Raw genomic sequence first — 15,538 nt, 5'->3', positions numbered from 1 at the left:
TGGCGGTGCTCCATGTCAGTGTGTAGTATCACTGTCCCCATGCCAGAACTGTCTTGTTTTGGTGTCCAATGTGGCAGTACCTTAGTGACAGTGATATTCAGTGGCAGCATCTAAGTGACGGAGACAATTTGCCAGGATCTCTGTGTCACTGTCTGTAGTGGCCTACTGTCAGTGGCACTTGCCACTGTATCCATGTAAATCTCACCATGTCAGTGCTGTTGCTTCTGTGGCAGTGTGCCAGTGACCGTGCCCCTTCCTAGAGCCCCTGTGCCATTGGTGCAATACTGCCAGGTACTCAAGTAGAAACCATTATAGTAACAGATTCAACTGATGGCATGGTAGGAAAAGATACAGAAGAGCTAGTAAATAAATGTACATTTAGATGCGATGAAGTCAGGTAAGGTGTTTTTCAACAGAATTCTGAAGGAAGGGAGGTTTCATTGTGTCCTCCGCAGGTGCAGGATTGAGTTCCGGAGAATTGTAACATCATCAGATTGTTTTATCGCAAGAGATGGTTTAAGCCTTATTGTTTTAGCGCAAGAGATGGTTTAAGCCTTATGGTTTACAGATAAAGAGTTGCTTTTCTTTTTAGTCTCCTCAGTTATCTAGACGTTGTGGGCAGTGTTGCTGGATAAGATGGGACACAGTGCTCCACTCAACTTCACAGAAGTTTTCATTTTCAACATGGCCTTTCTGTTTTTTTTCACTTTATTAATAAGTCGGGGATCACTAAAGCAGTTCTGGAATGCATAAAACAATGCTTTCTTATTATATTCACTGTTAAGCAAGTAGTGAAAGGGGTGATTTTGCTAATTTTTTAACTGGTCGGGGCATTGCAATACTGGTCATGCCGGTATAAATCAGGCCCTGGGGGCAACCCTATCTGCAACAGAATATGAAGCACAGATGTTATTTCCAACCAGCCTCCCATCGACCAATGGCGGCTTCTATTCTATGGCAATAGGCGTGTTACATTCTTTTTATTTTCTTTAACTACCAGCATATCATGAGATAAACTGTGGAGGTGTACCACAAGGTCACATAATTCCTATCTCTAAATGGGTAGATTTGATGTAAACTTCAGATTCTTAGGGATGAGTATGTATGGCTCTCAAACTAGTCATTTTTATGTTGTATGTTTGCTACTCATAGACATTACCTAAAATGTATAGATTTTTTTAGCTTTCCCATTTTTGGGGTTTCTCAGGTCACTGGGTAAAGATGGCTCAGTAACTGCCCCCAACAAATGTTTGATATTCTCTGTGGCGGCTGGTAAGTTTAGGAGGGAGGGGGGTGGACGGACACACACGCACACTCCCTGAGTTCAGTTGATCTATTTGCGGTTTTAAAGATTCTTGAATCTTTCACAGTTGGACCTGGCCACTCACTTTGGGTCGGGCCTGTGAGGGCTTGGGCCCAAACTGGATACGGCAAAAGGCCTGGCCAAAATTCATGCCCTGCTCCCAAGTCTCACTGCTCATTGCTGAAGATTGTGTGCAGCGGGGCTGGTCAAGCACCCAAGTCTTCAAAAGAAAATTCTGGTTTTGCATTCCAGAGTTGGCCTCTAACAGCCGGTTCGACAAAGGCGTGTACAGTGCACCCTATCAGAATGGAGTATTGTATACCGGAAAACTGTTGGCAGCTCACACTAATATAATTGGACACTGGATTTCAAGAGCACTGTGCGCTTGATAGTTTGACCCCTGATAAAGGGAATGACATATATGTTTAGGTTTTGTACAGTAGGCATTCTGAACACCCCATCAACCTTAGTCCCAATGTTTTTTTTTTTTTTTTGCCCATTTGATTTGCTTTTATTTTTTATTGAATAATAAAACGATTGTCATCTAAAAACCCTTTCGTGACATATACAGGTGTTTCCTAGCCTTATATTGCATTACCTGGCCTGGGGTTGTGGAAAACTCCTGTTGTGCATAGCTGAAAATCATTCACTGGAGGGGGTGGTCACCAGTGAAAGATTAGGCGCAGGGTCAGGCTGTGAACTGTAAAAAATGAAAAAGTAAAAAAAAGGGGCCTACAACGATATACAGAGGGGTTGAATGTCTGTGGAGGTTCTGCGCAGGGCCTGACCTATGGCCCCGCCACTGTGCACAGCTAAAGGCTGTAAGCAGTGGAAGTTGGCTCTCAGTAAAAAAAGTGGGCTACATGGTCTGAATGTAGCCTAGCATTTGCAGGTAAACATCCCTTTTAGAACAAGCATTTGCAATGCAATGGGTCTCCCATTTGCGCACGTTTAAGCTATTGGCATTGTAAAGGACAATGTCTTTTATTTATGTTTTCAAAACCAATACGTAAATAAAAGGCATTGTCAGTTACAATTCCAATGGCTCAAATTCTCGCAAATGGGAGACCTATTGCATTGTAAATGCTTGTTTTCATTGGCTGGAGGCAGTTGAAGGGTGATGGGGCAAAGGGGGAAGGAAAGAGTTAAGTTTAAAAGGTGAATGGAGGGGGTCGGTGTACAGCCTTTAACATTTGACCATGGCTTTTAATTGCACAGCAAATGTAACAAGGGAAGAACCTGATTTATATCCCTGTTTACAGAAACATACTTGGAGCCAATTAAAGCATGAAGCGCTCTGGTCAAATGCTCCTAAAGTAAGGGAGAAGTAGTCCCTAAACAGATGCTATAATGGGATAAGTGGAAGGGTACAAGAACTAAGGCCCTGCTCTGTGGGTGTAAACACTGACGAAAAGGAGGGACAAAGAGGGAGGATCGACCACTAGCAAGCAAGGAATTTTAAAGGACACTTAAACAAACGAATGGAAAGCAGGAGGAATGGCTTTAAGCCAAAGAGAAGGCTCTCGAATGCTCAACCTAAAAATGGATGCCTCCCATTGGATTGACCCTTTTTCCTGTGGCGCTTTTTGAAACTACAGATCGAAAGTTTAGATTGGGGACTGAACAGCTCTAATTTGCTTGGCTCAAGGGAATAAATTATTCTAACATCAGTGATTTCAAGGCGTGGGGAGCAAACAACCCCAGAGCTTCATAAACAAAATATAAGGGCACATGGTGTCCACATTTCAACCTCAAACACAGTTATGAGTGCTTAAATGGACACTCAAACAAAACAACAAAAAACTATTTAAAAATAAATTGTGCACAGCAGCTGTTGGACTTCACACAAGGTCCAAAGACTATAAGCAATTAATATGGTGGTAGTATTTGCAAACTTGTTTTCAAGGCCAAAGACTTGTAGACAAGTTGTCTGCGGTCCAGAAATCTATAACGCAAACTTGGACCACCATCTTAGTTGTATCATAGGCTCATTGTGCAAAAAATGAAGATCTTAGACACTGCATACAAATGGAAACAGTGTGAAAATTAAAAATAGTAAATTAATAATTACAGTAATACTCACAGCCATGCATTTACATGTGCGTACACACAAAAACATTCATTCACAACACTCATTACCAAACATTCATACATACACGCACGCATGCTCAAAACATTAATTTAAAAAAAAAAAAAACACAAGCACACTTACCAGAAGCTCTGTCTCAGAGGTCCCAGGAGGCTTGGGACATCTGCCTTCCCTCGTAGGCTGACCTAAGGTCAGCAACGAGGGAAGAGGGAAGACAGCAGCCCCAACGTCATTACAGAGTGGGATGGGGTCAGTGAGACAGCTGACCCCATCCCACTCTGTGATGAAGTGCCACTGATTGACACTCGACCCGGCAGCTTCAGGGCTTAAAACTGAAGCACCCAGGTGTCAGGCAATCAGTGACACTACACCTCGTCACTGAGGGGAATGCCTCATGGACCTTTACTGAGCTGAGGAGGTCAGGCCCACAGGAGCTGTGACATCCTCAGCCCAGCAAAGTTCAAGCTCAGCCTGCCAGGTGCCTGCGCATTTAGCTCAAGTGTGGCTCCTGGCTGCCTTACCTGAAAATGAACAGTGTCTATCAGGCTGACCTTTGTTCAGCCTGCCAGACATTGGGGCATATTATCAAGACAGGCGATAAATTTATCTTTCGCATCTAACATGGGCTTCAATTGGAATTCCATAGAGCATATTATCAAGCCCATTATCGCCGTTTTAGCGGCTGTTTTCTGCCGCTAAAGCAGCGATAATTTTATCGCCTGTCTTGATAATATGCCCCAATGTTCGTGAGAGGGCAAAACGTGTGGCCCCTCAGCCCCAGTGGACCAGCTGCGGCTGGATATTCTTTTTCTGGGAAAGATAGACTCGCATTCACGTTGAGGCTAGTTTTCTTAGCTTTAGTTTCTGAAGCATAATGTCATTAGGTTGATCGTACCAGATAGCGAGAGCTTACGGCTTGCGGGCCGTCCATGTTGCTTCCTCCGTCCTCCAGCATTATTTTTTAATTTAGCAATCGTACTCTGATCAGTAAATAAAAAGGAAAAAGCACCTGCATCATTTTCCAGGCGTACAAACTGATGCAGACAGCCGTGTCATAGTTTTTTTTTTCTTTAGCCAGCATCATTGATTCTATACAGCACCTCTAAAAACCATTTGCAAAGCAAATTGGTCCCAAAAATGTGCCAATGTTTGTTTTTTAATACGATTTGGAGCCAACAAGTTTTATGGTTTAAACCAGTACCCTAATTCAATATTACTTAAGTAGCCATAGATCTGAGACTTCAACTCCCAGATTAGAATAGGATATTAATATGAAATGCCGTGACTATAAAATAATGTACCTTATGACATAGAGTTACCTGGCAATCTCCTAAATATGTATGTCTCTAATTATGCCAAGTAAGGCCTCTCCATTCCCCAGGCCGATTTGGAAAGGGTCTTGAGAGATGTGCAGCATTTTTCAAGCTGAACCTTGTTCAGTGGTGCAAATATTCCTTTATTAAATGTTTCAATATTCACAGTAAAGTCACAGAATTTTAGCGCACTCTGGGGCATATTAACAAGGGCTTTACCTCCACTTTTTTCGCTTTAAAAGCTAAAGAAGCAGAGATAAAAATATCGCCCTATCAACAACCTGGTGCTAACATGCAAAATCGCATGTTAGCACCCTTTTTCACTACGCTTCCCTTTGCATCTCTAATGAGATGCAAAGTGGGCGTTCCAGAGCAAAATAATAGGAGAAATGTCGCTAAGCGACATTTCTCCTATTATCAATCTTCCCGCTAACCCTGTTAGAGACAAATAAAGCAGCACTAACCACGGTTAACACTGCTTTTTTTTACGTCTGCTAATTTTCAGAATTAGCCATGTAATCCAATGGGAGGTGGATTACATGGCTAAATCCACCGTGGGCTATCAATAAGGATATCCCTATCCTTGTAGTTTTATCGCTGCATTACCAGCGATAACCTCCCAAAATGCCGCTATCGCTGGATTTTTCATTGCCTAGGCGGTTAGTGTTGTTAATAATGCGATTACCAGGCGATATTATCCAGCGATAGCGGGCGTTAAAAAAATTAACGCTAAGCGCCCTTAGCGTTAATTTTCCCTGTTCCGTGTTAATATGCCCCTACGCTCTTCCGCTTCAGTGTTGCAACTGCGATGCATTTCTAAGCAACGTGTATGACTCTCAGCTGTGACATATTAGTTAACAAACCCGCTCATTAGAGTTGAGCTCATTGAACAACCCCCTCTTCTTTATAGACGCGATGTAGCACAGCTCAGAAATAAATACTCCCAGACCATTAACTTCTTTACTGCTACCAAACATAACTCACAAAACAAAACTATGCAAAAAGTAATGATAGTCAATAAAATACCATCGTACAAAAATACTGCTAAAAAACACACAAGTTTTATTTCTATTTTGGTGCTGTTGAATTTTTTAATCCAAGCTTCAGTAAATGCCTGTGTAGTTATGGTTCGGCCAAACTTTCCACTGAAATGGCCTTTTTACCCCCCAATAATTTTGGCACCATTCAATGAATCTCAAGGAAGCTTTCCAACAAAAGTCTATCAAGTTTATGGGGCTTATTTACAAGCCCCTTGCGCCACTTGTGCGTCACTTTTCCCATGTTAAAAATGACGCAAAAGTGGCGCACGGGTCTTGTAAATAAGCCCCTATGGGGCAGATTTATGTTCCCTGGCGCATCCCTGCAAATAAGCATGGATGCGCCAGGGAAGATGTGTCACGCAAGTTTGCCCTTGCTCCACCGCAGATGCGCCGCATTTACAATGCAGCGCATCATGGCGCAAGGACAAGCAGATGCATGACGCATCTGCCGGCGTAAGGTTGGCGCATTGCTGGAGTTGCGTCGCAACCGCGATGCCACTCCAGCAAGGCTCGGGGTGCCCCTATCCCTAACATGCTGCGTCAATCCTTACGCCTGCTTCAAGCAGGCGCAGGGTTTTGACGCAGCATGGCCGGAAAAGTGACTGAGTGAAATCTTGTAGATTTCACCCAGCCACTTTTCGGAGGCGTTCCTGCGCCGGAACGCCCCCCCTGTGCAGGTACGCCCACATGTGGCGCAAGCTTTACAACGTGACGCATCTCCCTAGATGCGTCACGATGTAAATAGCCCGCAGCATGGCGCTGGCTTTGCGCCGCCTCTGCGTCACAAAAGTGACGCAACGGTGGCGCAAAAGTAGAGCTCAAGAAAGTTAATTTCATGGTTTTGGTGTACATCCGTTCCGCGGTTTTCGAGAAATTAGTGTTTAAGAACCATTCAGGTCTTAGCATGTATTGGTTATATGTAAGAGCTTTCTGGACCTTTAATCCACCAATCCTCCACAGATTTGCTAATACCAAGAGGCTTGGCTAATCCAATTTAAAGAAATACAAAATAAAAGTATGCTATTAAACTAGCGAGCTTTGTCTCCTGTCGTTCATCAGATTTGAGAATTGGGAGGAGATTCATAAATCGATCTGCCCCGTTAGGGTTGGCTGGCTATCACATGCTTGGCACAAGAGAAAAAAAATATCTAACAGCAGTGATTTCGAGGCGTGGGGAGCAAATAACCCCAGAGCTTCACAAACAAAATATAAAGGCACATGGTGTTCACACTCCAACCTCAAACATAGTTATTGGTGCTTAAATGGACCCTCAAACAAAACTACAAAAACAATTTAAAAAAAATCTGCACAGCATTCATAAGATTACAAACAAGGTCTAAAGACTACACACAAACTTGTTTTCAAGGCCAAAGACTTGCAGAGAAGTTGTCTGCAGTCCAGCAATCTAGAACGCAAACTTTTACCACTATCTTAGGTGTATCGTAGGGTAATCGTGCAAAAAATCTTGATCTTAGACAGTCAATACACATGGAGTCAGTTTGAAAATTAAAAACACTAAATTAACAGTTACAGTAATGTGCATTGTGCTCAAAATAAAAATGAGAGGGTCGCACCTAATGAACTCAGCTTCCTAAAAGTCGCCAGGGAGACAATGGACAGTCCTAGCATCGTCTGCTGGACTTCTGATGTTCATGAGAGTCTGCTGGCTAATTAAGAAAAGACTGAGAACTCTCCGCTTTTGGTTCACTGAGTCATCTGAAAACCTGCCATTTGCCAGTAAGCAGTTGAAAGATCTTCCATTCCCACTTAGGCAAGAGGCCTGAGCATGTGGTTGAAAAGACCTGAGGCAGAAAATGGTACAGCAGAGTCATAAAGGAGTTGTGACAACAACATTCAACAAAGTTTTGGCTCCAGGACCAAGGTTCTTGGAGCCAAGATGCGTTTGGTGTGTTGTTGCTTCACTTTATGTCTTAACTTTAAAGGATTTCCAGAGATTCTTGATTATTCCAACAGACGCGTTTCGGCGAACTGTGCCTTTATCAATGTTGGTTCCTAATGAACAATTTAACGTCACTGGTTTTAAACATCCTGAGCCATTCCCATTGGTGGGCACATTAGTTGTCAATAACAAAGGACTCTTCGTCCTCCACCCCTTTTTGCCTCGCATGCTGCCATTATTAAGCAGTTCTTTCAACCAAAGTGTATCACATCTGTAATGTGGACTTGAGCAAGTATGTGCACGAAGGAATATTTCTATATTAGGTTACGGTTCCACGGCGTACTTTGTCACATGCACGCATGCAGGCTAGATTTCAAATGTAATTGTGGGATTGTTCTCACCAGTTTCACAATAGTTCTTTACTCCACTCGTCTGCTGCTGATGCTATTGCAGGTACAGTACAGCCTCAAATCACTCACTAGGTAACTCACGTTTTTCATTGTAGTAATGCTGATCCAGTATCAAAGGGTGTGCCTCCTGCTTAGCTTTGCAATGGTTCTGGCACTCTCAATAACATTTTGCCACCAATGCCACTTATTTGTGCGCCGAACACTTTTCACAACGGGTGCTTTTTCAGGTACAAGTGGTTGCACGTCCATAAATTCATCAACAAAGTCCCACAGGGAAGAGGAGCACTCATGGGTTTCCAGAGATTCTTTGTTTTTCTCCCAACAGACGCGTTTCGGCGAACTGTGCCCTTATCAATGTAGGTTCCTAATGAACAATTTAACGTCACTGGTTTTAAACATCCTGAGACATTCCTATTGGCGGGCACATTAGTTGTCAATAATAAAGAGCTCTTCGTCCTCCACCATTTTTTGCCTCGCATGCCGCCATTATTAAGCAGTTCTTTCAACCAAAGTGTATCACATTTGTAAATGTAACGTAATATGGAAATATTCCTTCGTGAACATACTTGATCAAGTCCATGGGCTTTACAAATGTGATAGACCCCAAAGCCCCAGTGACCGCCACCTCCACAGGGCTTCAATTGAAATCAAGAAGTGTCGGGGGCTCCTGCCCACACTGCCCTGGGGACCACCACCTCCCCGGGGCACACTTTATTTAAATACGGAGGTCCATTGCGGCCCCCCGACCCCAGGGACAACCACCTTCCTGGGGCTTTTTTCACATTTGGTGGGGGGCGTGTGGCCTCCCTCCTGGAGCCCTAGATGGCCCTGGGGACCACCACCCCCCAGGGCCGCCTCCAGCAATGTCCCAGGGTGCCTACCGCCGGGACATTGCAGTTTGCAATGACAGGGCGGAAGCACTGCTCCCGCCCTGTCATTGCAAACACTGCTTTGCAGATTGCTTTTAAACAAGGGGAGCTGCATGTCAGCAGCTCCCCTTGTCCAAAAGCAATGCCGACTCCTGCAGGACCGCAGGGGCATTGGGGCTCCCCCACGGTCCCCAACATGAGACCAGGCCCCGGGAGATGGGGTCCCCAGGGCTATAAGTGGCCCAGGGAAGGAGGGCACACAGCCCCCTTCCCATATTAATGTTTTTTTTTCTCTTCAAAACGAGGCCAGGCCCTGAGGGATGGGGTTTCTGGGGCCAAAGGTGGCCCAGGGAAGGGGTGGCCACATGGCCCCCCCTTCTGTAATATAATTTAAATAAAAAATTAAAAAAGAGGCAATGCCCCAGGGGCTGTGGTCCCTGGGGCCGAAATCGTCCTTAGGAGGGCGTACCCCTTACCGTTTATTTCGAAATGTATTTTTTTTAAATGGCTCAGGCCCTGGGAGATGGGGTCCCCAGGTCCCACAAAATATTAAGGGAAGTAGGGCCCCACAGCCCCTCCTCTAACAAAAAATAAAAAAGCCAGCATCTCGCCAGAGGCCCCGCACCCTCTCTGCACCACTTTGCAAACGCACCTCCTGGCAAGTTCTAAATTGGGGGATTAAGTCCTTTTTAATCCTGAAGGTCCCTGGGGGGCAACTAGCCTACCAGGTACCTCCAGTAAGCCCCACACAGTGGGCCAGGAGGCGCGTTTGCAGAGTGGTGTAAAAAGAGGGCATGGTCTCGGACCACTCTCAGCAATCCAGCTGTGTGGGGCTTACCGGAGTTCCTGATTGGCTAGTTGGCCCCCAGGGACCCTCAGGATTCTAAGGAACTTAATCCCTCAACCCAGAACGTGCCAGGAGGCGCGTTTGCAGAATGGTGGATAAAGGGGGCGTGGCCTGTTTCCACCTGTCAGCAATCCCACTATCTGGGGCATACTGGAGGTATCAGGTAGGCTATTTGGCTCCTAAGTACCCCCAGCAGCAAAGCATACATTAATCCCCATCCAAGAGTGGGCCAGGAAGTGTGTTTACAGAGTGGTGGGGAAAGGGGATATGGCCTGCTATGAGAATTTAGCAATCCTGTTGTGTGGGACTTACTGGAGGTAATAGAAGGGGTTGTTGGCCCCCAAGGTTGACCTTGGGGGCCAACTACCCCTCCTGTTACCTCCAGTAAGTCCCAAACAGTGGGATTGCTAAGAGGTCTTCGGAGGCCACGCTCACCTTTCTCCACCACTCTGCAAATGCGCCTCCTCGGCACAGTACTGGTTGGGGAATGGGGAATGAAGTCCACTTTACTCCTGAGGGACTTCGGCATCCAAGTAGCCCTCCTGGTACCTCCTGTAAGTCCTACGCAGCAGAATTCCTGAGCGCTGGTCGGAGGCCCAGGCCCCTTTCTGCACCACTGACCATGTCATGAGTGATGTAATATGTGACATCATCAGCAGTGCATTGCAGGGGCGCGAGTTATAGTTAGCTCAACTAACTAAAACGGCTGAATTTCTCTGGTTTTGTACGAGTGAAATGTCCAACTAACTATAACGTCCCTGAAACCTGTGGTTTTTCAGTGAATATACATATATATATTACATACACATATATTTTATATATATACACACACATATACATATATAAACAAATTCACTGAAAAAACCATAGGTTTCACACATGTTATAGTTAGCTGTACATTTCACTCGTAAAAAAACAATGAAATTCCACGTTATAGTTAGTGCAGGCAACTATAACTCACGCGACCGCAATCCTCTGCTGATGATGTCAGATATTACATCACTGATGACATATGTGTCTTTATGAAAAATAAATATTTGTAATATATGTATAGCTAAAGATACAGTATTAGCATCAACAGAGGATTGCGGTCGCGTGAGTTATAGTTGCCTGCACTAACTATAACGTGGAATTTCATTGGTTTTTTACGAGTGAAATGTACAGCTAATTATAACATGTGTGAAACCTATGGTTTTTTCAGTGAATTTGCAAGGTTTTTTAAATGCTAATTCCTAACTATAACGTGTGTGAAACCTATGTTTTTTTCAGTGAATTTGTACGGTTTTTTAAATGCTAAGTTATGTATTTATTTTTAATTTTTGCGCGCCCGGTGCGCTTCGCACACCGTGCACGCGCTGTGGGCGCTCGGTGCGCTTCGCGCACCGAGCACCCACATTTGCGCATTTCATGTGTGTGTGTGTGTTTGCATGTGTTTGTGTGTGTCTGTTTATATATTGTGCCATGTGTGTGTTTTATATATCAATGCCATGCCAATGAAAAAAATTATTCAAATAACAGTTGTTATTTGGAACAAGTTATAATTTTCATAACCGTCTGCAGTCACTATGGTTAGGCACACCTAAATAATGAAGCTAGTTCCCCCTTAAAATTGTAATTGAGACATGGAAACCCACCTTGACCAAGCCACTCTCCCATACATTACAGTACCACTTCTGCCCACGCTGTCTTGCGTCATGAAACTTGTGCATACAGGATGCCAATACAGATACCAAATTGCAAAATATATTGAGACAATAGTGTTTATTATGTCATATCTCATAACCATCTGCAACAGACAGATTTTGATCCTGATCACATTTTTTCTCTTGTAGGCATCTGCCCTGTTATTGAAGAGTCTACAGAAGAACAGTTGACTATGGATCAAGCAGATGTGGGTTTGTTGACTGTGAAACATAACATATTTGATGTTGTAATTTTACAATCGGCAATACACCTTTTTTGTTGCTCACACAGGTGCTTTCTCAACATTTTCAGTTTTCTTTTGCTCCTCATTCAGTTACTTACTCAGTACTTTCCCTTTACTTTTAGTCCCCTCATCGAAGCATACTCATTAAGTTGTTTGATCCTCAAACCAGAGGTTCATACCTCCACCACTTGAAGCAAGTATGGTAGATTTAATAAAACTTACTGTCATACATAAAAATCTTCAATAAGCAGAGGGGTCATAATTGGCATATTTCTTGTGGATGAGTTGTTTTTACAAGCCTGCCCAAATGTATCTATTCATTTATTGTCAGTTTGGATATACAACATCTGTCAACAAGTTCAGTTTCATGAAACACAATAACCATCTAAAACTTTGAAATAACACAAATATATATATTTTAACCAAAACATTAAAATCAATAGTTATTTAATCTTCTCATATATATGCATACCATAGATAGTCTTGCAAGCCAGATTTCAGTGCTTCAGTTCTCATATACCAACAAATTTAGAAATAGCAAACATAGCATGGATACTAGTATCAGACTTAAATATTGTCTTTTCAGTCAGGCAATATCTGATTCCCAAACTTAGACAAAGTAGCTTAACCAATTGTGTTCTCTATCTCTTATAGGCAGAGTGAGGGAAAACAAATCTTTAAAAATGCATGTCTCTTGTACTGATTGAAATGTTGTCGTTTTTGTCTCAAATAATGTATTACGGTCTAGTCTATGTTTCTAAATTGGTGTGAACTTTTTCTTGCGTTGTGCATTCACGTTATTACTGTTGGTGTGCTTCACAAATACTATGCACATTCCCTCTAAGTTAAGCCTGACTGCTTTTGTGCCACACTACCAGAGTGGTGAGAATAAGTCAATGTAGTGTTTCCTTGTGGCTTACCCTGACAATTATTGTGATTCTTCTTTAAGTAGGATTTTAACCCCCCGCACCAGTCACTCAATTTCCAACAGTCTGCATCCAGACTGGACAAAGTGTACATTCAGACTGTAAGTTCCTAAACTTGACATAAAGAGTTTTAGCCAACAACTGGCAAATGCAAGCCACAAAATCTTCAAATTGCTGATCCAGCATGATACCGTCCAATTTCTTTGATAGACACGGAAGTAAAAGTGCTGGGTAGAGTCTTGCTGAAGCGTCTTACAGACTGAGCTAATAATAACAATATCTTGTCAGAAATTGAAAATATGGGTTCAGGCTGCGACGAGGCACTATAGAACAGAATTTGAATTTATATCTTTTAGTTATTAAATAAACTGTAGTTAAAAAAGAAAGTACATATTTAGCCTTCATGGACCTCAGCACAACCTTTGACACAGTGGTGAGATCTAAGCTGTGGGCTGTGCTGAGGGACATGGGGGTGGATGAGAGCATATTGGCATTTTTGCATAGTTTACACACAGGACTTGAAGCCTCAGTAAGATATAGTCCATCAGGGGAATGCACTAAGCACTTTCAGTTAGAGAAGGGGGTCCGGAAGGGTTGTAGTTTAGCTCCTCTCTTCTTTATTTAATATATAAATCAATTAGATCAGTTTTTGGTTTCAAAATAATTTATTGGATTTTATGATAAACAAGGACAATACAGAAAAGAGTACAGAAAAAAGTACCTTGAAGAATGTGTCTATCAAGAACAATAAATATGAAAATAAGAGGCACAATATAGTGAGAAGAATAACAATTTATAAAAGGAAGGGGAGAAACAGAAAATAATATTATTATATGACACAATTTTCAGAGCTACTTATGAATATCATATACAAGTTGTAATTAATAGAGAAAATAAAAATATAGTTAAGAAGCAATATAATCATCAATCAGTTGCCAAAATAAATGATAAGAATGACTATTATGAACAATGCCAGACAAAGATAAATTAGCCCCTCTTCTAGTAAAAATAATCCATTACCACTAAACTTGACACCATAGTAAAGATGCATCTTTCCAACATGCAGTAATAGACTTTAAAGCAGCCGACAATAAAAAAATTGAATAGTTTACAGTTTAAATCAGACAATTTTGTAGAAAGACCTCTAGATTTGCAAATCAAAATATTAAATGAAAGCGTTTCAGAAAAATGTAATATTTTATTTTATGACAGCCCAAACTTCCTTCCAAAACGAATGAAAAAAATTACATTAAAAAATCATATGTTTTAACGAGCCTGGATATAATTTACAATGCCAACAATTTGAATTGGGTAGAAGCTTAGCTTGAAATAACTTTAACGGAGTCCATAAGCAGTTAAAAAGAAAAATATAATTAGTTTAATATAGTGATACAGGTAACCATCCGGAAATATTATTTACCTATATTTTCTTTCATATATCATGAGAGAAAGATGTTGAGAGTTCATTATTCCAAACGGATGAAATCAACTCAATATTGTTACCTTGAAAATAATTCAGTTGTTTATAAATTAATGAGACGGCATGATATGAAGAAGATGCTGCATGAATATAAGTCATGGAATCTGAAGCAATTTTCAAAAGGAAATTATTACGAAAGGAATCTAGAATAGAATTACATAAAATGTCATATTTAAATAAATCAGAAGGAGATAAGCTACATTTATGAATGACATAGTTCATCAAATGACAAGAAATAATTATTATGGTAAATATCCTTTAAATAAAAAATACCTGCTTTGATCCAGAAATTCCAATATTTTACTGATCGAGATAATTTTAATTTAGGATTCTACCATAATGACATATCAAAGGAATAGGAAATAGTCGATTGGAAAAGAGCATTTAAATCATGAAAGATTAACTTTGTAGATTTCAAAATAGTAGAATTCTTAAGCAATATTGATTTATTAGACATTGTTAAAAAAGTAGGTAAGGGGAATGGCTTTATCAAATTCTTTTTTATAAGAAGCCAGGTCGGGAGATTATTAAGGTGGGAATGATTAAACCAAAGAGAACTTTGTTTTATTATAAACACTTCATGATAGTTAAAAAACATCTCCTGTATAATATCTATGTTAAAGTTTAAGCCCGACATCATCCTTTAGGCCGACACAGTAACACAGCAAGATAGGACCCCTGGGGAGACCTGTGGTTATATATACATCATGTCTTGCTTAGACAGACAGAGTAGACTGTGACTTCCTGGTTGACACACTGACCAGAGACACTGAGGTTCCTGCATGCAGACGCTCCAGCTAGCAGTGGTCTTACATCCCTCCCGGGGTGTCCAACTCGATACCAGGATGGGGTCCCATATTCTCTCCTTTCTCAGGTAATGGGGTTGACTAGATCCTAGAGAGATTCTTAGCATAACACCTACACCGATGCTAGGTACATTTAGGTACAACTAGTTAGGGAGACATCGTAGTAGTACGCACTTTCATATCATGTGTTTGATGTCTTGAATATATTCATGATTACTGCAAGATGGTAGAACTGTACCATCCCTTTATTTTCGTAGTACTGCTAACCATATATCTCTGCTACTGTCTGATGGTTGCTACAGCACATCTATTTTACATGAGAATAACAACTGTTCAATAAATCCTTATTGAAATGTCCAGACTGTTTATTCTGTGTATCTCTGAGACAAACAAAGTGAGCACCAGTGACTGAGCGAAAAGTAGTATATTGCTTCCACAATCCTGGGGGATCAGGGTTTTCATGTTCGGAGGTTGCCAGAAACTATTCTCTCCCTGATAAGAGGATATTCTAGTGGCGCTGTGAGATAGCTAATGTACATAGGCTAACGTATCCGGTGGGGGTGCTCGGAACCAGTCTGCCACCAAACCGACAGTTTATCTTATCCAAATGCTCAGATCCTGTATAGGA

The 15,538-nt window shown here is 41.8% G+C and overlaps 1 protein-coding gene across 1 annotated transcript in view; it reads left to right on the top strand.

Moving 5' to 3' along the window:
• Nucleotides 1-15,538, top strand: part of LOC146796128 (uncharacterized) — a 237,040-nt gene that overhangs the window by 19,831 nt on the left and 201,671 nt on the right. The window contains exon 2 of the mRNA XM_085628506.1: nt 11,604-11,662. Coding sequence (XP_085484632.1) covers nt 11,604-11,662 — 59 coding nt within the window. The remainder of the gene's footprint in view (nt 1-11,603; nt 11,663-15,538) is intronic.

Source organism: Triturus cristatus, chromosome 10, assembly GCF_964204655.1.
Source record: "Triturus cristatus chromosome 10, aTriCri1.1, whole genome shotgun sequence".
NCBI lineage: Eukaryota > Metazoa > Chordata > Amphibia > Caudata > Salamandridae > Triturus > Triturus cristatus.
This window is presented reverse-complemented; position numbering and strand designations above follow the sequence as displayed.